General features: G+C 51.9%; 3 protein-coding genes across 5 annotated transcripts in view; 1 reads left to right on the top strand and 2 right to left on the bottom strand.

The window, feature by feature from the left end:
- Positions 1-922: 922 nt before the first annotated feature.
- Positions 923-4,945, bottom strand: Tex45 (testis expressed 45). Its single transcript, XM_042693974.1, has 9 exons — positions 4,360-4,945; positions 3,606-3,709; positions 3,409-3,509; positions 2,796-2,908; positions 2,599-2,708; positions 2,099-2,300; positions 1,756-1,904; positions 1,465-1,542; positions 923-1,150 (listed from the first exon to the last, which is right to left on the bottom strand). The coding sequence occupies exons 1-9, from the start codon at positions 4,943-4,945 to the stop codon at positions 923-925; spliced, it is 1,671 nt and encodes a 556-aa protein (XP_042549908.1).
- Positions 4,946-13,150: 8,205 nt separating this feature from the next.
- Pex11g (peroxisomal biogenesis factor 11 gamma) lies at positions 13,151-20,035 on the top strand. Its single transcript, XM_042693707.1, has 5 exons — positions 13,151-13,228; positions 15,095-15,283; positions 16,961-17,139; positions 18,061-18,123; positions 19,414-20,035. The coding sequence occupies exons 1-5, from the start codon at positions 13,169-13,171 to the stop codon at positions 19,646-19,648; spliced, it is 726 nt and encodes a 241-aa protein (XP_042549641.1). The 5' UTR covers positions 13,151-13,168; the 3' UTR covers positions 19,649-20,035.
- A 999-nt stretch (positions 20,036-21,034) lies between these two features.
- The window catches only part of Arhgef18 (Rho/Rac guanine nucleotide exchange factor 18), a 70,252-nt gene continuing 67,163 nt past the window's right edge, over positions 21,035-24,123 (bottom strand). For all 3 annotated transcript variants that reach the window (XM_042693693.1, XM_042693694.1, XM_042693695.1), the window contains 3 exons: positions 23,609-23,921; positions 23,004-23,129; positions 21,035-22,921 (listed from right to left, as the gene is read on the bottom strand). In XM_042693693.1, the coding sequence (XP_042549627.1) occupies positions 22,803-22,921; positions 23,004-23,129; positions 23,609-23,921 (558 nt within the window). In that variant the 3' untranslated portion in view covers positions 21,035-22,802. The remainder of the gene's footprint in view (positions 22,922-23,003; positions 23,130-23,608; positions 23,922-24,123) is intronic.

Below are 24,123 nucleotides of genomic sequence, written 5' to 3' on the forward strand. Positions count from 1 at the left end.
GGCTGCTACACAGAAAGGAATACAAACCCTTCTGCTGCTGGCCAATCACGCCTCCCTCTCTACGTCCAATCCTCCCACCTTGGAGATAAAAGTTGCCAAAACTCAAGCCTGGCACTGGTGGCTCACTCATGTCATCCCAGTCACTCAGGAGGCTGAACTCTGAGGATCTGTGTCTGAAGCCAGCCTGGGCAGGAAAGTCTGTGCTACTCTTATATGAAATTAAACATTTAAAACAAAGTCAGAAGTAGAGCTCTGACTCAAGTGGTAGAGTGCTAGTCTTCTCACCCCAACCCCAGTCTCCTCCTGTCCTCTTTTTTTTTTGGGGGGGGGTCGGTTGTAGGGCTTGAACTCAGGGTCTGGGTGCTGCCCCCCAGAACTTTTTTTGCCCAAGGCTAGCACTCTACCACTTTGAGCCACAGCTCCACTTCTGGTTTTCTGGTAGTTAATTGGAGATAAGAATCTCATTGACTTTACTGCCTGAGCTGGCTTCAAATTGAGATTATCAGACCTCCACCTCCTAAGTAGCTAGGATTTTAGGCATAAGCCACTAGTACCCAGCTTCTATTGTCTTCATTTATCAGGACACTGATGAGTGCCATTCAGCTTCTAATCAGTTATAACAACCTAGTTACTATTTCAAAAGGTCCTTTATTTTGGCCTAGACCCTGCCCCTTAGCTTTTTCCACTCAAGGCTGGTGCTCTACCACTTGAGCTACGCTTTTTCTTCTGGCTTTTTGCTGACTAGCTGGAGATAGTCTCACAGACTTCCCTGCCCAGGCTGGCTTCAAACTATGATTCTCAGATCTCATCCTCTTGAGTAGCTAGAATGATAGGCTGGAGACACCAGCATTTGGCTTACTTCTCTCCATTTTACAGATGACCAAACCAAGACTGACAAGAGGCCTACTGTCAAGGAGATTATTTATTGCGGACTGGGACATGGGTTCATAGAGATCTGGGGGGCCCGAGGGTCTACCTTCCTGCCCCAGCAGCCCCACCATTTAGGGGAACCTAGGGGCAAATGGCTCTCATTTGTAACATTTGGTTTCAGCACCAGTGGACCCATGTACTTGAAAGGAAATTCATCTTTGTAGGTGGTTGACAAGAAGCGTTGATCACCCAGCGGGGGCTCCAGGTGGCTGTATTTGCACTGCAGAAGTGGGGTGACAGTGGGGGTGGGGTTGCCTGGGGGATGGCCAATCCACTCTAGCCATCCAATGATTTCCAGGCCACCCTGAGGACATAAAGAAAAGAGCAGAGGCCCACCCAACTTTGCCTGGTGATTGGGGAGTGGGTTAGAGGGGTTCCAGTCTGGCTTGACAGAGACTGAGGGTCTCCCAGGAGTGCCTCCAGCACTTGGGTTGACCCTAAGGGATTTGGCACGAATTCAGTTTAATCGTCTTGATTTGGGGGTGGAGGGGGGGGGGCTGTGGCCTGGTAATTGATCCTTTTCCCTCCTCTTACCCGCCATAGCAAATCTTGCGTCATGGCGGCTGGGGCTACTCCATGAGGCTTAAAAGAACTCTGGTTCTCCGTTGAAAGCTGTAATTCTGGAGATTTGGATTGGGGTTGCCGAGTTGAGGGGCAAGAAGAGAGATGGGGAGGACAGGGGATGTGAAAGACTTGAGGGTGTCTGAGAATTGAAGGATGGTTAGGATGGAGTGGGGGGGGGGGGGCTAGCCCAGAGGAGTTAAGGGGCGGGGCCAAATAGCTCATGGGGTGGAGCCAGCCACTTCGTAAGGGCGGGGGACCAACCAGCTTGTGGGGGCGGAGCCGGTACTTGGCAGACGAGGAGGGGTTAGGATTGGGTAAAGGTGGATAGAGAAAGGGGCGGGAGTATGGCTGGCCTAAGTGGGAGTGGTCCATGTGAAGGTAGGTGCAGGCTTCCAGGGTGGCATTGGGATCTTGGACAATTCAGAGTGGGAGTTAATCATTCCGGGAGGCTGGAGCCAGAGGAGGCGTGGCCAGGGCAGTCAGCAGCACGGTCAGGGCTTGTAAGGGGCGTGGCCAGATCCGCACATGGGCGTGGTCAGAGACTGAGGGGCGCGGTTTCTAGGCAGGGGCTGGGCTTTCCGGGTTGGGGCCGGACCATGCTCACCGCCTGTGCCCCCTGGCAGTGTGCTGGGCAACAAATGAAGGCTGGGGGCAATCTGTGTAGGCTGGGGTTCTAAGTGGCCGTAGGTTGAGCGCGTGGTAGTGTGGAAGAATTCTCTGAGCAGCTTTGTGTCTCCTAGGGCCACGTGATCCTTCTGTTTCTCTAGAGGTAAGTGGCGGCTGGGTGGCTGGGTTGCAGGCGGGCTCTGTAAGGATCACAGGACAGAGATCTGGGAAGCTCCCATGGCCCCAGCCCATTGGAAGGGTGGTGGTGGGTCCTGTGTGATCTTGGACAGCTCCCTGGTGCTGGGAATGGAGCCTGCGGTCTCATTTTACAGACTGAGTCACTGAGGCTGGCAGGTTGTACTCATCCTCCATCACTCAAATGGATTCAGGACATTCTCCCTTATGAGCTCACGCCCACCTCAGGACCTTTGTACTTGCTATTTACTCTACCTTGGATACCTCTTTCCCTGAGGGAAATTTGTTCCCGTTCCTGCTGACCTGGCCGAAGAAATACTGCATAGAAGTATCAAGGTTGCCTGGGCCGGGGTGCCAATTTCCTTTCAAAATGTGGGAATCCGGAGTCTTATCGTGGGAGGAAGTAAAAGGCTCTGCCAATGGCAGAGTAGATGTTGAGTAATTTTCAAGAAGCTGTCCAAGGAGTCAGGGACAGGGCAGACATCCCAGCAATCTCCCACCTGGCTCCCGGGGATAGAAATCATCATTCATAGTTGTCCTGTTGTAAACGTGTCCATCTCCAGGATTAATGTTTGCTTGGAAGAGCTGGGCTGAAGCCTGGGCTTTGTCGTACCTTGGGTAAGAGAAAGAAGATCAGTTGTGGTTCCTTGCAACTCTCAGGAAAGGGGACAAGGACAGAATGGCCCAGTCAGGGATGGCTACTGTGAGCAATTTGACAGGGTTAGTGTGATTTCCCTGCCAGAGGATGGAAACTTCAAAGATAAGAGTATTGGCTCCTGTTGGGTGCTGGTGGCTCATGTCTGTAATCCTAGCTACTCAGGAGGTTGAGATCTGAGGATCCAGGTTCAAAGTCAGTCTGGGCAAGAAAGTCTGTGAGATTCTGATCTCCAATTAACCAGCAAAAAGCCAGAAGTAGAGCTGTACTTCAAGTGGTGGAGCACCAGCCTTGATTGAAAAAACTCAGGGACAACTCCCAGACCCTGAGTTTAGGCCTCAGCATGCATGTGCGTGTGCGTGCACGCACATGTACACACACACACACACACACACACACAGTATTGGCTTCTGAGAACTCTAAGCAACTACTACTGAAAGCCAGTTGTCCCTTTGTACCTGTCTGGGGACAGCTCCTGGGGAGTGTGCATCTGCTTCAGTTCTGAATGCATGTGGGTATAGTTAATTTTGCAGTCTCCCAGTTGCACAGAAGAGGAGGCCTGTGGGTACAGAGGAATTGCAAAACCACACTCACCCAGCAAGCCTGGCTACCTACCCCCCTCCCCCAAGAAGCCACTGCGGCAGCCCCTACTTACCCTCTTATACATGGGAGCAGGTGGGCCTGGAAGGGCCCTGAACTGTCTTGAGTTGGAGGTCTCTATGGGGCCCTTGTAGTTCCACCGGAGAGGGTTGGGACCCCCTGAAGATGGAAGTGGGTGGGGAGGAGGGGGAGGAGAGGAAGGACTGAATGAAAACAGGTGCTGGTGGCTCTTGCCTGTCAACCTGGCTACTCAGGAAGCTGAGATCTGAGGATTGTGATTTGAAGCCAGCCCTAGTAGGAAAGTCCAGGAGACTCGACCACCAGAAAACTAGAAGTGGTGCTGTGGCTCAAAGTGACAGAGTGCTAGCCTTAAGCAAAAGTGCTCAGAGGCAGGGCCTAGGCCCTGAGATCAAGCCCCACCACCGACCAACACCAATAAAGGATTGAAGGAATGGAATTTGATTCCCCGAGGAAAGGGATTTGAGTTGATCAGTCTAGACTTAGGGCCAAACTGAAAAACACCAACATAAGCTAGAGTTAGGAGCCGGATTTTCCTGCTTGGTCAGGCCTTGAACTGGGGGACCTTAGATCTCAGTCTCCTGAGTAGCTGAGATTTCAGGTGTGAGCCACCACACCCCTCCTGTTTCCATACTTTGCTACATGTCCCCAGGAGGAGGGGAGTTGGGAGTGTGTTTTGCTTCTGCAAAAGAAAAAAGGAGAAAAAAAAATCCAAAAAACTCGGGTATTTGGGGATCTGGAGCAACCTCCCCCACCCCAACTCCTCGCAGGCGTCCCTGGGGTGCGCTCACCCAGGTGGTAGGAGGGCGCGCGGGGCGGCCGGTCCTCGGAGTAGGGCTGGAAGTGCGCTTTGTGCGTGGTGTGCGGGATGCCCAGTTTGTCCCTGTCGCCGGCTGGCACCGAGTCTCGGTCGAAGATGAGGCGCGCGCCTCGGATCTGCTCCCGGGCAGCCAGCGGCGGCATCCCGTGCCAGCCGTAGGCGGCGTGCGCCAGGGACAGGCCGATGCCGGCGTGCGCGCCCGCGTGCAGGGGCAGGTGGCTGGCCTGCAGGGTCCGCGCGCGCTCCCGCCGCTGCTCCGGCGTGTCCGCCGGCGGCGCGCTGGTCAAGGCGAACGCGCGGCGCATCTCGGGCAAGTACCCGTTGTCCTTCCAGCGCCGGTCGTAGTGGAAGAGCTGCGAGGGCGATGGCGGCCGGTCCGGCGGCGCCGCCTCGGTGACCGGGTAGGCCGGGAAGTCCGCGTGAGCCTTGGAGCACTTGGCATCCTGGTGCAGACGCGGGTCGAGCGCCAGCGAGAAGTGCGAGGCCTTGAGGTAGTCCTGCAGCGTCGCCGGGTCCGCCGCGCACAGCCGACGGCCGTCGGGGCCCAGCATGGCCATGGGGCCACCTGCGAGGGGATGGGACCGGGGACTGAGCCGGGGACCGCTGGGGACGTGTGTGTGTGTGTGTGTGTGTGTGTGTGTCCCCGTCCTGGGCCCGGGCGCTGTCCCTGAGCCTCTTTGTGCTCAAGGCTGGTGCTCTACCACTTGAGCCACAGTCCCATTTCTGGCTTTTTTCCCCCCCTGTGATTAATTGGATAATAAGAGTCTCCTGGACTTTCCTGCCTGGGCTGGCTTCAAACCACAAGGCTCAGATATCAGCCTCCTGAGTAGCTGGGATTACAGACGGGAGCCACCACCACCACCAGCGCCTAGCTACATTTCTCCTTTTTTGCTGCTTAATTGGAGATAAGAATCTCACCCGCTGGCTTTGAATCTCCGATCTCAGCTTCCTGAGCAGCTAGGATTTATAGGCCTAGGCCAGGGTGCTCAACTTTTTCGTATGTGTGTGTGTGTGTGTGTGTGAGGGGTGTTCATGGGAACCCAGAGGAGGACTGGGTTCTGGGTTGTCAACCTTTGATCCTTACAAATCTCTGCTCCTCCAGTGGCTAGGATTACAGGCCTGAGCCACCACTACCAGCCAAATAAAAGACCTTTTTGAAGTGTACACGCCTCTTCTTGCTGTTGTTTTGATCATTTTGCAACCTGAAATAGCTGAAAGTTGAGGAGACTCTGAAATAGTTGCTAGGAGAATCTGAGCCGTGAGCTTCCTTAGTCAGGTAACCGGGGAGTAAAGTAACTGAACTCTGGTGGGCTCCAGCTTCCTTCTCCATGCCAACAGGGACAAGGACAGAGACCTACCTGTCAGGATGAAGAGAAGCTTGTGACTCTTGAACCTGGCAGCAGGAGCATGTATGTGGTTGAGCTAATTCAGACTAATTAGTAGTTCCACTGGGCATCTCAGTGCAGAAAGCAAGGGACTGATAGAAAGCACTGGGAGATGGGTTTATAACTGTAATCTCAGAGACCTAGGGGGCAGAGATTGGGAAGATCATGATTCAAGGCCAGACTGGGTGTAAAGTCCAAGACATCTCGTCTGAACCAACAAAAAGCTGGATTTAGTGACACATCCATGACATCACATAAACTTTTTTTTTTTGTCTGTCATGGGGCTTGAACTCTGGGCCTGGGGAACTGTCCCTCAGCTCTTCAGCCCAAGGTTAGCGCTCTACCACTTGAGCCACAGCACCACTTCCGGCTTTTTCTTTTTATGTGGTGCAGAGGAATCGAATCCAGGGCCTCATGCATGGGAGGCAAGCACTCTACCACTGAGCCACCTTCCTAGCCCTCATCACATACACTTAAGCAAGAGGATGGTGGTCCAGAATGGCACAAATATAAATGTGAGTCCCCCCAATTTGAAAAATGCCTAGGGGGCTGGGCCATGTGGCTTAGTGGTAGAGTGCTTGCCTAGCATGCATGAAGCTCTGGATTTGATTCCTTAGTCCCACAAAAACAGAAAAAGCCAGAAGTGGCACTGTGGCTCAAGTGGTAGAGTGCTAGCCTTGAGCAAAAAAAGCAGCTCAGGGACAGTGTCTAAACCCTGAGTTCAAGCCCCAATACTGGCAGAAAAAAAAAAAAAAGGTAGAAAAAAAAAGAAAGAAAAATGTCTAAAGCAAAAGAAAGCTGGAGTGTTAAACAGAAAGCTCCAGTTTGGGGGCGTGTTTCAGTAATAGGGGTGAGTCTCGGGTAGGAGTCTAAGCAGAGGGCTTGTCTCAGTGGTGAGGGCTCAGTGATAGGGGCTGTCTCAGTGGTGGGGTCATGGCTTAGTAGCAGGGCCATGGATCACTGGTAGGGGCGGGTCTTAGCACTAGGAGTGTGATTCAACGGTAGTTGTGTGGTTCAGTGTTAGGGGCGTGGCTCAGAGCTAGGGGCGTGGCTCAGAGCTAGGGGCGTGGTCGGTAGTGGTAGGTGTGTCTCAGAGGTAGGGGCTTGTCCCAGTGGTAAGGAAGTATCCTGGTGGTGGGGGCGTGTCTCAGTAGTAGGGGCGTGTCTTAGAATAGGGGTGTGTCTCAGCAGTGGGGGCGTTCCCAGCAGAAGGAGCAGTAGAGGGCGTGTCTCAGTGGTGGGGAGCGTGTCTCAGCTGTGGAGGTGTGTCGCAAGTGGCAGGGGGCGTGTCTCAAGAGGTAGGGATAATAGTTTAAGTGGTAGAGAGCCTGCCTAGCAAGTGCAAGGCTGTGAGTTCAAACCTCAGTACTGCCAAAATAAAGAGCAGGACTAAAGCTGTGCTGGTGAAAGAGAGTCATTCCTATTGGGCAGGAGACTGCTCTGTCTCCTTTGTATTCATGTTTTGCCTATGCTCAGAAGTGAGTAGGAGAAAGCTTGTTTTGTCTTTTCCCTGCCAGTCACACGGTGGCCTTGTCTGATGTTGGCGTCCAGTGGAATTGTTTACATCCAGCCAGAGGACATTGGCTGGGGCCCAGCTGTCGCTGCCAAACCAGAGGCCTAGCAACACCAAGGCCAGCTGTGAAAGCCAGACCAGCTCAAGTCTCTTTCTCAAAGGTCAAGTTTGGCTCTGGGGAAAATGGGTGCTGGGTGGGGCAGGGCTTGCACAGCTCCTTTTTGTGTCTCTGGTCCTGGAAAAGATCCTAGCATTATGATGTGTGTGGGCGGGTGTCTTTAAGCAGGACAACATGGACTCAAGAGAGGGATCCTCTTTCTCTCACAGAAGTCTGCAACTGGGGAGGCTCCTCTCCTTGGTTCACCTTGATCATGGCTCATGGCTTTTTTGTTTTGTTTTCTGATGTAAACTCAGCGGCCTCAATTGGACAAGGAAGAGGCCCACAGAATTCCTGAACCGAAGTCTGAGCTGAGCATTGGTGTCTCATGCCTAAAATCCTAGTTATTCAGGAGGCTGAGATCTGGAGGATCAGGGTTCTGAGCCAGCTGGGGCAGAAAAGTTCACTAGACTCCGTCTCCAAAAACAACAGCAAAAAAAAAAAAAAACCAGCCAAAAGTTGAGCTGGTGGCATGATTCAAGCGGTAGAGTGCCAGCTGGGCAGGCAAGATGGGCAAGTATGAGGCCTGGTATTCAAGTCCTGATACAAAAAAAAACTTTTTAAGGGGGTATATACTGATGTTGGTTGTGGTGTGGGGATTAAGAAGTCATTTCGAAACCAGTTGCTAGTGGCTCACATTTGTAATTCAAGCCACTCATGAGGTTGAGATCTGAGGATTGCAGTTTGAAGCCAGCCTGGGCAGGGGAGTTAATAAGATTCTTATCTCCAATTAGCCACCCCAAAGCAGGAAATGGAGCTGTGGTTCAAGTGGCTGAGTACCAGCCTCAAGCTAAAAAGCTAAGGGACAGTGCCTAGGCCTTGAGTTAAGGCTCCAGTGTCAGCACACACACATATACACGTATACGCACATACACACACACATGCACACATTACTTAGGATATTGTAGGCAGGAGAGGCTCAGGACTCAGGTGAGAATGGGACTGTAGGCTGAGAAGTGGATGGAGAGTCTAGAGAGCTTGGTGACACTCTTGGTTGAGAGAGAGAGAGAGAGAGAGAGAGAGAGAGAGAGAGTGTGTGTGTGTGTGTGTGTGTGTGTGTGTGTCCTGCAGGCAGATAACTGGGTAGGTGACTGATGTACCTGACTTAGGTTCTGACCAAACACCCCCTGGATTGACTCTGAAGTTGTTCCAGGTCCCTGCTGCGCTCAGCCATGATGAACACTAGTCAAATCCCCTGTAGTTGGAAGTGTACATATTTCTCCCCAGATAGTGTGGAGCATAGGAGAGCTTTGAACAGGGAGTGGCACTTAATTGAAAACTTACTTTATGCCAGACTATGGCAACATAGCTGGGCAAATCAAGAGGAGGCAGAGCTGGGTGCTAGTGGCTCATACCTGTAATCCTAACTACTCAAGAGGCTGAGATCTGAGGATCGCAGTTTGAAGCCAGCCCAGGCAGAAATGTCCCCGAGAGACCCTTTTTTTTTTTTTTTTGTCAGTCGTGGGGCTTGAACTCTGGCCTGGGTGCTGTCCTTTAGCATTCCAGCTCAAGTCAAGCACTCTACCACTTGAGCAATATCACCACTTCCGGTTTTCTGGTGGTCAATTGGAGATAAGAGTCTCACAGACTTTTTCTGCCTGAGTTGGTTTTGAACCATGATCCTCAGATCTCCACCTGCTGAGTAGCATTCCAGCTCAAGTCAAGCACTCTACCACTTGAGCAATATCACCACTTCCGGTTTTCTGGTGGTCAATTGGAGATAAGAGTCTCACAGACTTTTTCTGCCTGAGTTGGTTTTGAACCATGATCCTCAGATCTCCACCTGCTGAGTAGCTAGGATTACAGGTGTGAGCCACCAACACACAGCCTGTGAGATTCTTATCTCCAATAAACCACTCAAAAACTGAAACTGGCATTGTGGTTCAAGTGGTAGAGTGCTAGCTTTGAGCAGAAAGAGGCTCAGGGACAGTGCCCAGGCCCTGAGTTCAAGCCCTACAACCAACAAGAAAAAAAAAAAAAGAGGAGGCAGAGATAAGAGCCAAGCAGGTAACTGGAAGGAGAAAGTGTTTTTGGAAGAGAAAAGGGCAGTGCAAATGTCCTGAGGCAGAAATGTGTTGTCACTTCAAGGAGCAGGAGGAAAGCAATGTGCTGGGATGGAGGTAGGGGTGAGTGGGTGGTTATGGGAAATTAATGGACTGAAATGGAAAGAAAATATCAGCAAAAGGATACCAATCAATGCCATTCATCATCGGGGAAATGCAAAAGAAAACCACAGTGGTATGGCATATTCCACCCACCAACCTGGTGGCTATTGAGAAGTGGAGACCCTTGGACATTGCAGGTGGAAATGTTAGCTGGTGCACCCACTGTGGAAGACATTTGGTAGTTTCTTGAAAAGTGAAACAAAGTCAGGCACCCATGGCTTATGACTGTAATCCGAGGTACTCAAGGGGCTGAGATGCGAAGATGGAGGATAAAAGCCAGCTTGTTAAGAAAAGTCTATTAAGACTCATCTCCAAATAATCATGAAAAAAAGCCCAAAGTAGAGGTGTGACTCAAGTGGTAGAGCATTAGTCTTAAGCAAAGAAGCTAAGAGACAGCACCCAGGCCCTGGGTTCAAGCCCTAGTACTGGAGCGTGTGTGCGCGTGCGCACGCGCACACACACGTACACACACATACACACACAGAGTGAAGCATAGGGCTGAGGATACAGCTCAGTGGTTCAGCTGTTATCCAGTACGTGCAAGATCATGAGTTCTATCACTGACACTTAAAACGGTAAACAGAATTCTCATACAGTTCAGCCTTTCTGCTCTTAGGCATATATCCAAAATAATTGAAAACAAGGACTTGAACGAGTACATATACCCAAATGTCCATAGCGGCTCTAATAGAAATATCTCAAAAGTAGAAATAAGCTGCACATATCAGTGGATGAAACAATTCAAAGAAAAAAAGTGAGCTGAGCACTAGTGGCTCATGCTTGTGAGCCTAGCTACTCAGAAGACTGAGATCTGAGGATCATGGTTCAAAGCCCACCCAAGCAGAAAAGTCTGTCAGACTCTTACCTCCAATTAACCATTAAGAAGCCAAAGGTGGAGCTGTGGCTCAAGTGTTAGAGCAAAAAAATCTCAGGGTCAGCACCTATGTCTGAGTTCAAGCCCTAAGACTGGCACAGAAAGAAAGAAAGAAAGAAAGAAAGAAAGAAAGAAAGAAAGAAAGAAAGAAAGAAAGAAAGAAAGAAAGAAAGAAAGAAAGAGAAAGGAAGGAAGGAAGGAAGGAAGGAAGGAAGGAAGGAAAAAGAAAAGAAAAGAAAAGAAAAGAAAAAAAGTGATATAGCCAGCCAATGGAATATTATTCAACCACCAAAATGGAACCGAATTCTGGTGCAGGCTACAAAGTAGATGAGCCTTGAGATCATTATATTTGCTAAAGGAACCACATACAAATTGTCAGTGTGATGGACAACTTTCTAATACCAGAACAAAATGCTTGTGACAATCAGCTTATACAAAGGAAAAACAATAACAATAAAAGAGTTACTTTGGCATGTGAGTTCAGAGGTTTTGATCCGTGGTCACTTGGCCCCATTGCTTTGGGCCTGTGGTGGCACAACAGATTAGGAACAGAGCATGTGGCAGAGTGAGACTTGTTTACCTCTTGGAAGCCAGGAAACAGAGAGAGAAAGAGAGAGAGAGACAGGAAGGGGTGGGAGCTCAATACCCCACTTCAGGGCACACCCTAATGACATCACATCCATTTATGAGGCTTCTCTTAAAGGTTCCACTGCGTCCTAACAGCACCTTAGGCTGGTAGCCTTTGGGGAAATTTCTCTAACCATAAGCAGGCATATAGTGTTTGCCTCCATTTACACAAAACTTCAGGAATAAGTAAGTATATAGTAGAGTCAAATAGCTAGAAGGATTAGTAGTTGCCAGGAATTGATGGGGTGGGGGGTGGTAATGGGGACAGTATCCCCATACTCTCTAATGGGAGTGTAGAGAAACTCTTCCACTTTGAATTCTTGGCTAGGATGGATCCTTGTAACAGAAGAATTAATAAATCTGGGCTACTGCTGGCTACTCAGAACTGATAAAGTCTGTGAGACTCTTATCTCCAGTAAACTACTCAGAAAAACCCAGAAGTGGCACTGTGGCTCAAGTGGTAGAGCGCTAGCCTTGAGCACAGAGAGGTCCAGGGACAGCTACTAGGCCCTGAGTTCAAGACCCAGGACTGGCCAAAAGAAAAAAGAACAAAACAAGCACTCATTAACAAGTATAGCTCAGTGTATGTGGGCAATGCCCATGTTACAATTTCTGCTTATCTAATGTCTTCCACGAGGAATGGTGCAGGGGCAGGGACTGGACAAAGAGAAGGATTTTAAGTCTCTGATGGTGAGCAATTATGTGTAGGAAGATAAAGGATGGATACAAGGTGTCTCTGGCAATCAACCTTTGTCCTTCCTGATAGAAGACACTTCTGTAAACTTACATCTCCCTTTTGGGCAAATAGTAGGAAATGCCTTTAGCTCAAAATAAGCCTTATACCAAGGTATGGGATTGGGAGAGTGGGGAAAGTACTAGGGTTTTTAATTCAGGACCTCTCACTTGCTAAGCAGAAATGTGATCACTTGACCCCACTCTGCCAGTCCCTTTTTGTTGTGCTAGTTATTTTCTAATCAGCTGCCCTTTTTATGCCCAGGCTGGCCTAGAACATAGAATCATTCCATTTGTGCCTCCCTTTGTTGTTAAGTTAATAGGCATGCTCTATTGTAATCAGCAATTTGTTAAGATGGGGTTCTACAAGTATCTTTTTATTTTGCTCTGAGTCGACTTGGAACTGCAATCCTCCTATATCTGCCTCCCAAATAGGTAGGATTACAGGTTTGAATGGCTAAGGTGGACTATTTTGTGGTCTCTTTTGGGGGCTGACACAAATACTTTGAAACTAGCAAGGGGGCCATGGGTGTAGGATATGTAACTTACTGAATGCCACTGGCTCATGAGTCTTTAAATGGTGAAGTTAATGTGATATACATTTTACCTTGCAAAGAGCAAAAGGAGGAAGCGGAAGTTTACTTTCAGAAAATTCTTGACCTGTTTTGATGAGATAAAACATAGCTACTGCACAAAAATCCAAAGCTCCAAAACACGACACAGGTGAGCAGTTAATCTTGGGCCCAGTCACCCCTCCCTGGAAGAGCACCCCAGTCTCTTTAGCAGATTCTCCTCTGTTCTTTTCCAATGATCTCTGCATTTCCTTAATTCACATCTAATCACGCTTCACGATATTACAAACATCACAGAAGCTCACACGCTGGCTTAAGCAGAGACTACAGGGAGGGAGCAGCCAGAGGATTTTTTATTTTTAAGAAACGAATATTTTGAGCCACTGGTTGGTACTTTTGCTTGAAATATTTTTTTTCGAATTTTTTAAATTCTTTGCGTGTGGGTAGCTAGTTCATTTTGCAATATTTTTGAGTAAATACTTGATCAATTTGTCGGGCACCCTGATCGCAGCAAGACTGGGAGATCATTCTGGGGGGGAACCTACGTGGCCACCTCACAGTTGCAAGCTCGGTTGGTTTGTTTTGCTTGCAGATTAAAAAAAAAAAAAAAGCTCAGGATCTGGAACAAAGGGCAGTCGCCGCGCCTGCGCAGAACGCACCTGCGCGCCTTTTCCCCGGGAACACGATGGATCATGTCTGGCCCCGCCCCCTGGCGCGACACGCCCACGGCGTGGTGACGTCACGGCGGAGTTGCCATGGCGGCGCTGAGCGGTCTGGCGTCTGCGCTGGAGTCGTACAGGGGTCGGGACCGCCTGGTGAGGCTGGAGTGGATTCCGAGCTCAGCGAGGGGGAAACTGAGGCCAGTGAGAGGGACGCTGTCGCTCAGGATCGCCGGTCCTAGTGACGACCGGACGCTGTTCCCTAGCGTGGAACCCGATGGCACCAGCCCGATCTGCTTGTCACCAACCACATTTCCGGGTTTGGACATTTGGAATCGGACGCGGCCAGTGTAGTTGCTCCAAAAGTTAGGATTTTGGAGGCTACCCCTGTGTCTGATCCCCTCTGGCTGTCCAATTACTGAACGTAGACTCCTCTTTTTTTTTTTTTTAAAGTTTCTTTTTGTAGTCCTAGAACTTGAACTCCAAGCCTGGGCTCTGCCCCTGAGCCTTTTCACTCAAGGCTGGCGCTGTACCACTTGAGCCACAGCTCGATTTCTGTCTTTCTGCTGCCTAATTGGACATTACAAATGTCTCACAGGCTTTCCTGTCTGGGCTGGCTTTGAACCTTGATCTTCAGATTTCTGCCTCCTTCAAGTAGCTGAGGTTACAGGCATGAGCCACAGGTGCTTGGCTAGATTCAGTTTAGTCCCATACAGGTAGCCGTTTCGGTTCTACCAGTGGGTGAATTGGCGTCCAGGCATTTAGATTCCAGCCTAAGTGACTGCATTTCAGTTTTTATCCTCCCCCCCCCCCCCCCCAGGCCACTCTCTCCCAGTTATAGTGTCTGGCCATTATAGCAAGGCTGGAAGGAATTCCTAGTAAAATACATCATAGGAACCAGCTATTATTTTATTTTTTTGAGTGAAAAACTGAGTCTATAGACCAGGTTGGTCTTGAACTACTTGTGATTGTTAGGAAAATGGAGGAGAACGGAAAAAAAGGAATAGGCCAGACTCAATCACCAACAGTCGAGGACTGTTTGTTGAGGAACTGCTAGGGGACACAGACCTTCCCGCGGGCTTGGCGGTTGTGCCTTCGAGTTGGGACAGGAGCTGGGCTTTTATAGGAGGTCCAAGCAAGGAGGCAGAGGTTAATGAAAAGGCCACTAGGGCAAGGAAGGTGGAGGCCTTTCAGTTGGGGGTTACTACGGGGTGTTTACAGCTGGGTTTAGGTGGATGGCCCTGCCTGCACTTCAAACAAGTTCACACATACCTGGGATTTTGCCTGGCATCCTTATGGGCCTGGGACAATAGGGTGGGGGGCAATCCTTCAGAGATCCTCCTGTTTCTACTTCCTGAGTGCTGGGATTACAGGTGTGCACCACTGTGCTGGGCTTGGAATGAGCAAATTCAGGAAAGTAAAGGACGGAAAGGCAATGAGCCTCATCTATTTTACAAGGTTCCAGATCACTTCTAGAGTGGGCTTTCTTCTCCTTTAAAGTAATTCAAGTTCTTTTTTTTTTTTTTTTTTTTTTGGTGGTGGTGGGCTTGTACTCTGGGCCTGGGTGCTGTCTCTGAGCTCTTCAGTTCAAGGCAAGCGTGCTCTACCACTTGAGCCACAGTGCCACTTCTGGTGGTTTATTGGAGATAAGAGTCTCTCTGACTTTTCCCACCAGGCTGTCTTTGAATCGTGATCCTCAGATCTCAGCCTCCTGAGTAGCTAGGATTACAGGCATGAGCCACCAGTGCCCAGCTCAGCAAGTTCTTATTTTTGTGTCTTGTATGGGGGCTGGATGACACCATGCCAGCTAAAGGGCTTTGGTCAAACCAGGTAGATACAAATATACATTTCAGCCTTGTCCTTCTGTCTGCTTGTCTCACGAACAAGAACCTCTTTTGTGTGAGGTTTGTTGCTGTAGAATTGCCTTTGGGTTCAATCCTGCATGGCCAATGACCAGGCCAAGGGTTCTGTAGCTCCGCCCAGGGGCAGGACATAGGGCTGACTGCTTCTGTTTTCTCCTAGATCCGAACACTGGGGTACTGCTGTCAGCTGCTTGGTGGGGTCCTGGTTGAACAATGTCCCTCCAGGTCAGAATTGGGGACACGGCTGCTGGCAATGTCTGCCCAGCTCAGTCACTGCAGGACTGTCCTGAGACTCTTCGATGACTTGGCTATGTTTGTCTACACTAAGCAATATGGCCTGGGGACAGAGGTAAAAAGGCGATTGTGTGGCTGTGAGGAGAGTTGGGGATCCTTCAGTTTTGGTCCCAAAAGCTTTTTATGGATTTGTCCCACACATGTTCCTGATGAACACTTTATGAAAATAATTCTTTTCATTATTTGGTACTACTGGGGATTGAACTCACATCCTTGAATTTGCTAAGCTGATGTTCTATCATCTGATCCAGACCTTTTCCTACCAACTGAGAATTGTGATCCTCTTTTTTGGGATGAAGCTATTCTAGGTGAGATGGGATTTCACAAACTTTGAAAAAAAATTGTCGGTCACAGGGCTTGAATTCAGGGCCTACATGCTACCCCTACATGCTCAAGGCTAGCACTTTACCACTTTGAATCACAGCTCCACATCCGGTTTTCTGCTGGTTCATTGGAGTTAAGAGTCTCATGGACTTTCTGACCGGGGTTAGCAGTGAACTGTGATCCTTAGATCTCAGTCTAGGTTTACAGGCATGAACCACCAGCACCTGGCCTCCCAGACCATTTCTTGTCACTCCTGCAGCCTCTGTGTATATGTGTATGCCTGTCCTGGGACTTGAACTCAGGACCTCTGGGCACTGTTTATTAGTTTTTCCCTCAAGGCTCCTGTTCTACTAATTGAGCCACTGCTCCACCTAGCTTTTTGCTGGTTATTTGGAGGTAACAGGCTTTTCTTGTCTGTGCTGGCTTTGAACCTTGATCCTCAGATCTCAGCTTCTTGAATAGCTAGGATGACAGGCATAAACCATATATGACTGGTTTGGGGTTCAGGTTATTATTAGTAGTATTAGTATTAGTATTTTTGTCAGTCATGGGGCTTGAACTCTGGGCCTGGGCACTGTCCCTCAGCTCTTCAGCTCAAGGTGAGCACTCTACCACTTGAACCACAGGGCCACTTCCGGTTTTCTGGTGGTTTACTGGAGATTAAGAGTCTCACGGACTTTTCTACCCAGGCTGGCTTTGAACCTTGATCCTCAGACTCAGCCTTCTGAATAGCTAGGATGACAAGCATGAGCCACTGATGCCTGGCTTTATTTTTTAAATTTATTATTATTCTTTCTTGCCAGTCTTGGGGCTTGAACTCAGGGCCTGGGCCCTGTCCCCGTGCTTCATTTGCTCAAGGCTAGCACTTTAACACTTGAGCCATGGCACCACTCCCTGCTTTTTCTGTTTATGTGGTACTGAGGACTAGAACCCAGGGCTTCATGCATGCTAGGCAAGCACTCTACCACTAAGCCACATTCTCAGCCTGGGGTACAGGTTTTTAAGTCCTCTCCTAAGAGTATAAGAAATACAAGGCTGGGCTTTGTGGCACACTCTAGCTCAGTCTTTGCTTTTTGTAGAGGCCCGAAATGAGAGGTGGCTGGATCCAGTGCCACAGGCTGTTGGAGAGAAATCTCACCACCACCTACCTGCTGTGGCCACAGGCTTAGACTGGGCAGTGGGTGGCTCTCACCTGTCATCCTAGCTACTCAGGAGGTTGAGATCCGAGGCTCACTGTTCAAAGCCAGCCTGGGAAGTGAAGCTGTGGCTCAAAGTGGTAGAGTGCTAGAGTGAAAGAACTCAGTGACAATGCCCAGGCCATGAGTTCAAACCCCACGTATAACACCCCCCCCCCCAAAAGGCAGTGGGTATTTTAACCTCAGGCTCCTCCCCTCCCCTGACCCTGCAGGAGGAGGATGTTTTTGTTCGTTCCCTGTCTGTCTTGAGTAATGTAGCTGACCAGCTGTACTACCCCTGTGAACACGTGGCCTGGGCAGCCGATGCCAAGGTCCTCCCTGTGGACTCTGCCCGGTGGTGGATGCTAAGCACAGCCCTCTGGGGCCTGTCCCTGCTCCTGGGGGTTGCCAGGTGAGTGACATCAGCCAGGGTCGGCCGGTCCCCAGGTGCTGTCTCCTCAGCAAGGCTGCAGGGGCACCAGCCCTCACAGCTTGCTTTGTACAGGGAGGGAATGGATTTTTCACTTTTTGGGGGGTCATTTTCCTTTACCATATTATGTTCTCTTCTGAGAATTGATGTAACAAATCAGCACAAACCAATCCCAAATTTGTTTTCCTCACATTCTTGGAGGTCAGAAGCCTGAAATTAGTCTCTTCAGGTTACTGTCTGGCTGTGGGGGCCACGGAAGACCTGAATCCCACTTCTTCCCCTCCCTTTCCTTTCCCTCTTTTCATTTTTTGTGCCAGTACTGGGGCTTGAACTCAGGGCTTAGAAGCTACCCTTTAGCTTTTCCCCTTCAGGCTGGTGCTCTACTACATGCACCATGCTCCACTTCCATTTTCTTTTTTTTTGCTGGTTCACTGGAGGTGAGAGGCTTAATAGATTTTCCTGCCCAGGCTGGCTTTGAATCGCGATCTTTGCATCTCAGCCTCCCGAGCTGCTAAGATTACAGGCATAAGCCACCAGCACCCTGCTGTGGTTCCTTCTTGAATCTTCCAGGCCCGGTCTTGTCACTGGTACCTGCCTCATCTCTCCATGTCGAGCATCTGTCTTCCTCCAGTGCTCAGAGCCTCCAGGGTGGGCGCCTGGACGGGCCTCTGAATGCACCTGGGGCTGTGGCTCCCGCCCTCGTGTCCATCAGCAGGCAGGTCCCAGATGTGGCCTGGGTAGGCTCCATCGGGGAGGGCCCAGGACTGTCCACTGGGGGCAGGGGAAGGTCCTTTTGTCACAGCCGCAGGCTTTGTGAAAACCGATGGTAGTGGTCTCACGTGGCCCCGGGGAGCTGAGCCCTCTGCTGCTCTGGTGGCGTGTCATGGCCCTTGTGTGTTGCAGGTCGCTGTGGATGGTGCTGAGACTGAGGCAGAAGCTGCGAAGCCCCACGGCCAGCCTCTCCAGGTATGGTGTCCAGGCTTCAGCAGGGAGGCACCCAGGGCTGCCCATGAGCTGAGCTCCTGATAGCTCTGCACAGTTGGATGGGCACAAGGTCGCAGGGCCTTACCACGACCGTGTGTGTGTGTGTGTGTGTGTGTTTGTGTGTGTGTGTGCGCGCGCGTGTGCGTGACTGGGACTTGAACTCAGGGCATAGGTACTGTCCCTGGTATTTTTTCTTTTGAGGCCAGCGCTCTACTACTTGAGCAGCAGCTCCACTTTCAGCTTTTTGCTGGTTAATTGGAGATAATACTATCTCCTGCCTGGGCTGGCTTTGAACCATGATCCTTGCCATTTCAGCCTCGTTACTTTTTCATCTTATATGAAAACCCTACACACACACACACACACACACACACACACACACACACACACACACACACACACACACACACACACATGCCACCTTCCTGCCTGGGTACAAGGCATTTGAGAGGATGGAGACATGGGTGTGAGGCTGCATCAGAAGATCCTTGTACATTCTCCAATTAATTTTTTTTTCTTTTTCTTTTTGCCAGTGTTGGGGCCTGGATTCTGGCCTGGGCGTTGACTCTGAGCTTCTATTGCTCAAGGCTAGCGCTCTACCACTTGAGCCACAGCACCACTTCCGGTTTTCTGGTGGTTAATTGGAGTTAAGAGTCTCACTGACTTTCCTACCTAGACTGGCTTTGAACTGTGATCCTCAGATCTCAGCCTCCTGAGTAGCTAGGATCACAGGCATGAGCCACCAACACCCGACTCATTTAAAAAATTTTTCCATTATTGTGATTTCTTTTTGGTCAATCATTGGTCTTGAACTTGTGACCTGGATGCTGTCCCTGTGCTTTTTTGCTCAAAGGTAGTGCTCTACTACTTGAGCCCCAGCTCCACTTTTGGCTTTATTGGAGTTGAGTATGGACTCAAACTTTATTGGAGTCTATATTGGAGATGAGTCTTTGTGGACTTTCCTGCCTGGGCTGGCTTTGAACCATGATCCTCAGATCTCAGCCTCCTCAGTAGCTAGGATTACAGGTGTGAGCCATTGCACTTGTCCGTGTGTGTGTGTGTGTGCGCGCGCGCACTTGCGCATGCCCACGTGTGTGCATGCAGGGGATCCAGGTGACCACCTCTGAGGCCCGCCCCCCCCCCCCCCCCCCCCGCAGGCCTTCCCCTTCACAGGCAATCTCTGTCCTGGCTCCCTGGGTCCCACCTAAGCGCTTTGGGGTGCCAAAGCCTTGGGTAGGACAGGTGGTGAGCGGCTCCCCTCTGCACCCACAGTCCACTGTCCTGGAGCAAGCGGAGGGCTGTGCGCGCCCGGATGCGATCCGAGGTCCTGACTCTCCTCAGCAACCTGGCTGACCTGGCCAACGCCATCCACTGGCTGCCCCAGGGCGTGCTGTGGGCTGGCCGCTTCCCCCCGTGGCTGGTGGGCCTCATGGGCACCATCTCTTCCCTGCTCAGCGTCTACCAGGCAGTCTGCACTGACAGTCAGGCTGAGGCTGGCAGCCCCTGACATGGGCAGAGGGGTGGTAGACATGGCCAGGTCCCCACCCAGGGCCCCAGGGCAGCGTCTTTGATTGAGCAGCCTGGTACGGCCTGTGGGATGAGGGGCTGCTGTGAGGGTCCCCCAAGGCCCAGCCAGGGGTGCTGTGGTGGGAACTTCTCTCTAGGGACCACAGTGGGGAGGACCCCAAGACTCCCCAGTGGAGGTGGAGCTTGAAGAAGGTGGGTAGCTCCTCAGCCTCCCACCCACCGGCTGGCCAGAGGCCTTGTATCCAAAAATACGAAGGGGAGCAAGAGACTGATCAGGCCCCAAGAGGGGTCTTGGGGAGCTGCAGAGACAATCAGTTATTTTTTGGGAAAGCAGGAGAGACAGCTGATTAAACATCCTGGTGCTGGCGCTGTCTGTGGTGACGTCATTAGACTCTGGTAGTGCCTGGCCCCTTGCTGCCCTGGACACAGCCCCTCACACAGCGGATGGAGCTGACTGTACCCCTAGCCTGCCTTCTGAGTGTCCTTACCCCCCCACAAGAAGGACAAAGGAACTCAGAAAAAATGGACAGATCCTTCTGGAAAAAGGCTCAGCACCCAAGGCCTCACCATGCTAGGCAAATCCTAGGCCATGGAGCCACACCCCAGCCCTCCTTGTGGGACCAGGGCCTGTGGCCCTAAGCAGGTGTTTGACCACTGAGCCCTCTGCCCCGCTTTAGCTTTACTGGAATATAACCCATAGCTGTCCAACTTGCCAGTGTGCAATTCAGTGGTGTGTAACTATTCAAGGGGTCACTTTAGGGTATTTTTTTTTTTTTTTTTAGCATGGCCTGGGCGCCGTCCCTGAGCTCTTTTTGCTCAAGGCTAGTACTCTACCACTTTCAGCCACAGCGCCACATCTGGTTTTCTGGTGGTTCACTGGAGATGAGCCTCACACTTTCCTGCCTGGGCTGGCTTTGAACTGTGATCCTTAGATCTCACCTCCTTGAGTTGTTAGGATGACAGATGTGAGCCACCGGTGCCTGGCTTGGGGTTCCTTCTTGCACACAACCTTAATGACCCATGTGAGCATATTCCATTTTGGGGTGCCCTCTGATCTCACTGGGGGCCAATAGTCAAGCCAGGGAAGGATAAGGGGATGGCTGGGGAAGAGGCTAGACTAGGATAGCCTGACACAGGCCCAGGCTGACATCTCTGTGGCGTGGCCTGGCCTGGCGCCAGGGGCTGTGGGCTCCAGCATGAGGCGGTACCAGGCAAGGCGGCATTGGTGGTCTCAGCTGGCCATATCCGCTCTGCCCTACGGGTGTGGGTACCACCTGTCCCCTTCCTGCATCCCAGTATTCCCCACCTGTGGCCCAAGTTTGGGCACCAGACAATCTCTAGCCCTGAAGAATGCTTCTGTCAGAAGTCCGCTCAAGACACTTTTATTGCTAGAATCTGGTCCCGAAACATCACACGCAGTTAGGTGTCACAAATAACTGTCAGGAATGATCGTGTCTGCAATGGGTGGAGACCGCGTGCACAGATCTCACCCACACCTGCGTGCTACTTGGCCACCACCTTTGCAAACAGAATGGGCTCTCCCCTACAAATGACTGAAGGGTGCTAGGAGAGATGCCCCCATGGGTGGGGCCCTTCTGTGCACAGAGTGGACCTGGTCCCCACCACGTGGCTTCTCTGGCTAGGACTGGAACATGCCAGCTTGGGGGACAGGTGTGTGGCCACTGGGGGGGGGGGGGCGGTGGGAAGGGGATTGCCACTGGTGCTAGGCAGGGTTCTAAAACAGCAGGGAGTTAGTCTGCTCTTCTAAAGTGCTTGGATAAATCTCAGTACAAAAGTACAAAACACTGGAACATGGCACAGGTGTGCTGGGGGAGGGGCGCTCCAGACACAGGAGAGACAGTTACGAACGGAAGAGGACCAGCGTGCGCAAAGTTGAGGTTCTAAGACGCGTGGGGGGACAAAGTCAGGGGATACCACGCCACCTGTTGTGCTCTCAAGTCCTGTCACCACCACTGGCTGGACCCCAGCTACTGTCTGCACCTGCCTGGTCCCCAGGGCACTGGGAACCTTGCCTTACAGGGGTTGCTGCCTAGGAGGGCACTTCCTCCTGGCTTCCAGTCCTCTGTGCCTGCCCAGTGTTGGGGATGGCCCGGTGGGGCACTGGCAAGACAAGTCCTCACTGGGGCCCAGGAAGCTCATTTGGCCCTGGTTGGGGTCCAAGAACCCATGAGAACTAGAGTGAGCAGCTTGGGACCTGGTCTTATTGCCAAGTCCTACTGTAGGCAGCCAGGCTTGAGCTCTGAGCAGCCGGGCTGGGCCTGGGCATTGGAGATCGGCCCATTTTCCTGTGTGGTTCACCCATGGCCTGAGTGGCTCAATGCAAGGTTGGAGGCACCAACACAAGCCACTTGTGTCACTATCCCTACGCCTTTCCTCCATATGCCTGTGTGGCGGGGACACCAGTCCCTGGGGGGCCTGGGGGGAAACCTATCCATTTCATGGGGACTGAGGACCCTTCCACTTAGGGGGTGTCTGCTCTGGCTGGGACCTGAGGGCTCAGCCTCCCAGACAGGCTGAGGGGTGGAGTGGGTGGGTGCTCTTGAGACACAGTGTTTGGAAAAAATCTATGTCAGGTTACACAGGGCGACAGGTGGTAGCTCCCTTTAAGCTGAGCTCCATGGTCCGCCATAGCCCACGGCCTCCCTCACTTGTTGGCTGAGGATCTGTCACTGCTGGGGGAGGGGGGGGTCTCTGCCCTGCAGGGGAAACTGCCTGGCTTTGAACATCCACCCCTACAGTTGCCCTGATGATGCCCAAGCTTCATGGTGGCCTCCTGACATGGAGGCCTTGTCTCTTCCAGCTCCTGGGGGAACCCACACTTCTTGCTGCCCAGAAAACCACTTCTCCCTACATAACAGGGTGCTCTGGTTCAAAGCAGCTCCTTGGCTGAGCATGGGTTCAGGCTCTGGAGGCATCCCTGGGGGGGGTCCCCCATCCCTTACAAAGAACCCAAAGACTGCAGTACCTGGCCAGGCGGACATCAGAGAGGGGGGTGCTTAGGCAGGAAAGGGGGTCAGCTGATCAGGCATAGTCACCCCACGTTGGGGGGGGGTTACCAGAGATACAGAGGCTGTGCAGGACAGAGCAGGGCCTGCACTTGGGGTCTCCACCCCTCAGAAGAAGATGACATCTTCCTTGCTGGCTTCTTCCTTGCTGGCCAGGGGTGTGGCCGGCAGTGGTGAGGGGGGTGGGGGCATGGGGGCACCCCCAGACAGGGCCGGGAAGCAGAGATCTGAAAGAGAGGGGAGTGGGGGTGTGAGGCGCGGTCAGATGGGGTGGATGGCAGCTCTGCTCTGTGGCCGGGCAGGGCTCACCTGGGGTGGGCACAGAACCGTGGCTGCCAGGCAGGACGGGGCTGAGCGAGCGCCGGTTCCTCGACGTGTTCTCGTCCTTCCCCAGGAGCTTGTTGAGGAGCAGCTGCTGCTTCAGGTCGAATGATGCTACATGAGGGTGGGGGAGGTGCTCAGGCCTGGCCCCAGGCCACCCCCAGCCTGACCCACCCTCCACAGACAACCAGAGGGGACCAAAGAGTCACTGGATGTTGGAATAAGAGGGCACAACTCCCCAGCATATGTCCTTTGCTTGTGATCCACAGCATCCAAGCTCTCTCGGCAAGAGAACGTTCTAGAACACCCTGAGCTTGCTCTGATTGTGTGGAGTGGTGGAGGCAGCAAGGGACCATAGTGCCTCTGGGCCTCACTGTCTCTCTCTCTGGACAGGTGTCCATGCTGCAGGGTCCTGTGTGAACACTTCTCATCCACACCCCAGTCAGACCCCCCTCCCCCAGCCCCCCCACTTTAGGTCAGAGACAGGGCCAGGACTTAAGTTCTGTCATTTCCAGTTGGCTCTTTGGACAAAGGCTGCCACTCTGGTTCCTTCTGGCTGTCCTGGGTGTCCTGTTGGGCCGGGGGCAGCTTACCTGAGCTCTCCCAGCGCTGGGAGCCTCTGTTCTTGCTGCCCTTGTCCTTGCTGCCCTTGGTGGACGCGGCCAGCTTGGTGGGGATCTGCTGCTGCACAGCTGCCTGCCTCTGGGTCTGGTTGGTGGTGCTCAGCAGCTGGATGGGCACATCGCTCTTGGCTGGGGCACTGTCCCGGCGAGCCACTTCCGGGCGCTCCACACAATCAGGCCCGGCCCCCGACAGGAGCATGCTCATCCGGGTCCCTTTGGTGGGGGCTGATGGCCCCTCCAGCCCTTCCCCATTGAAGCTGGGGGTGTGGCTCAGGGGCTGGGCCTGAGAGGGCGACAGAAAGCATGTCCCAATGGGGTTGGGCCTGGTGTGTCCCCAAGCTGTTAAATAGTTCTAACTTGGGCACGCATGCTCCCTGCTCCCGCATCTGCTTTTATTATTGTCAGTACTGGGGACTGAACTCAGGGCTTTGTGTTTGCCAGGCAGGTATTCAACCACTTGAGCCACACCTCCAGTCCCCCTGGTT

This window comes from Dipodomys spectabilis, unplaced genomic scaffold, assembly GCF_019054845.1.
Source record: "Dipodomys spectabilis isolate Male_0828 unplaced genomic scaffold, ASM1905484v1 ptg000173l, whole genome shotgun sequence".
Lineage (NCBI taxonomy): Eukaryota > Metazoa > Chordata > Mammalia > Rodentia > Heteromyidae > Dipodomys > Dipodomys spectabilis.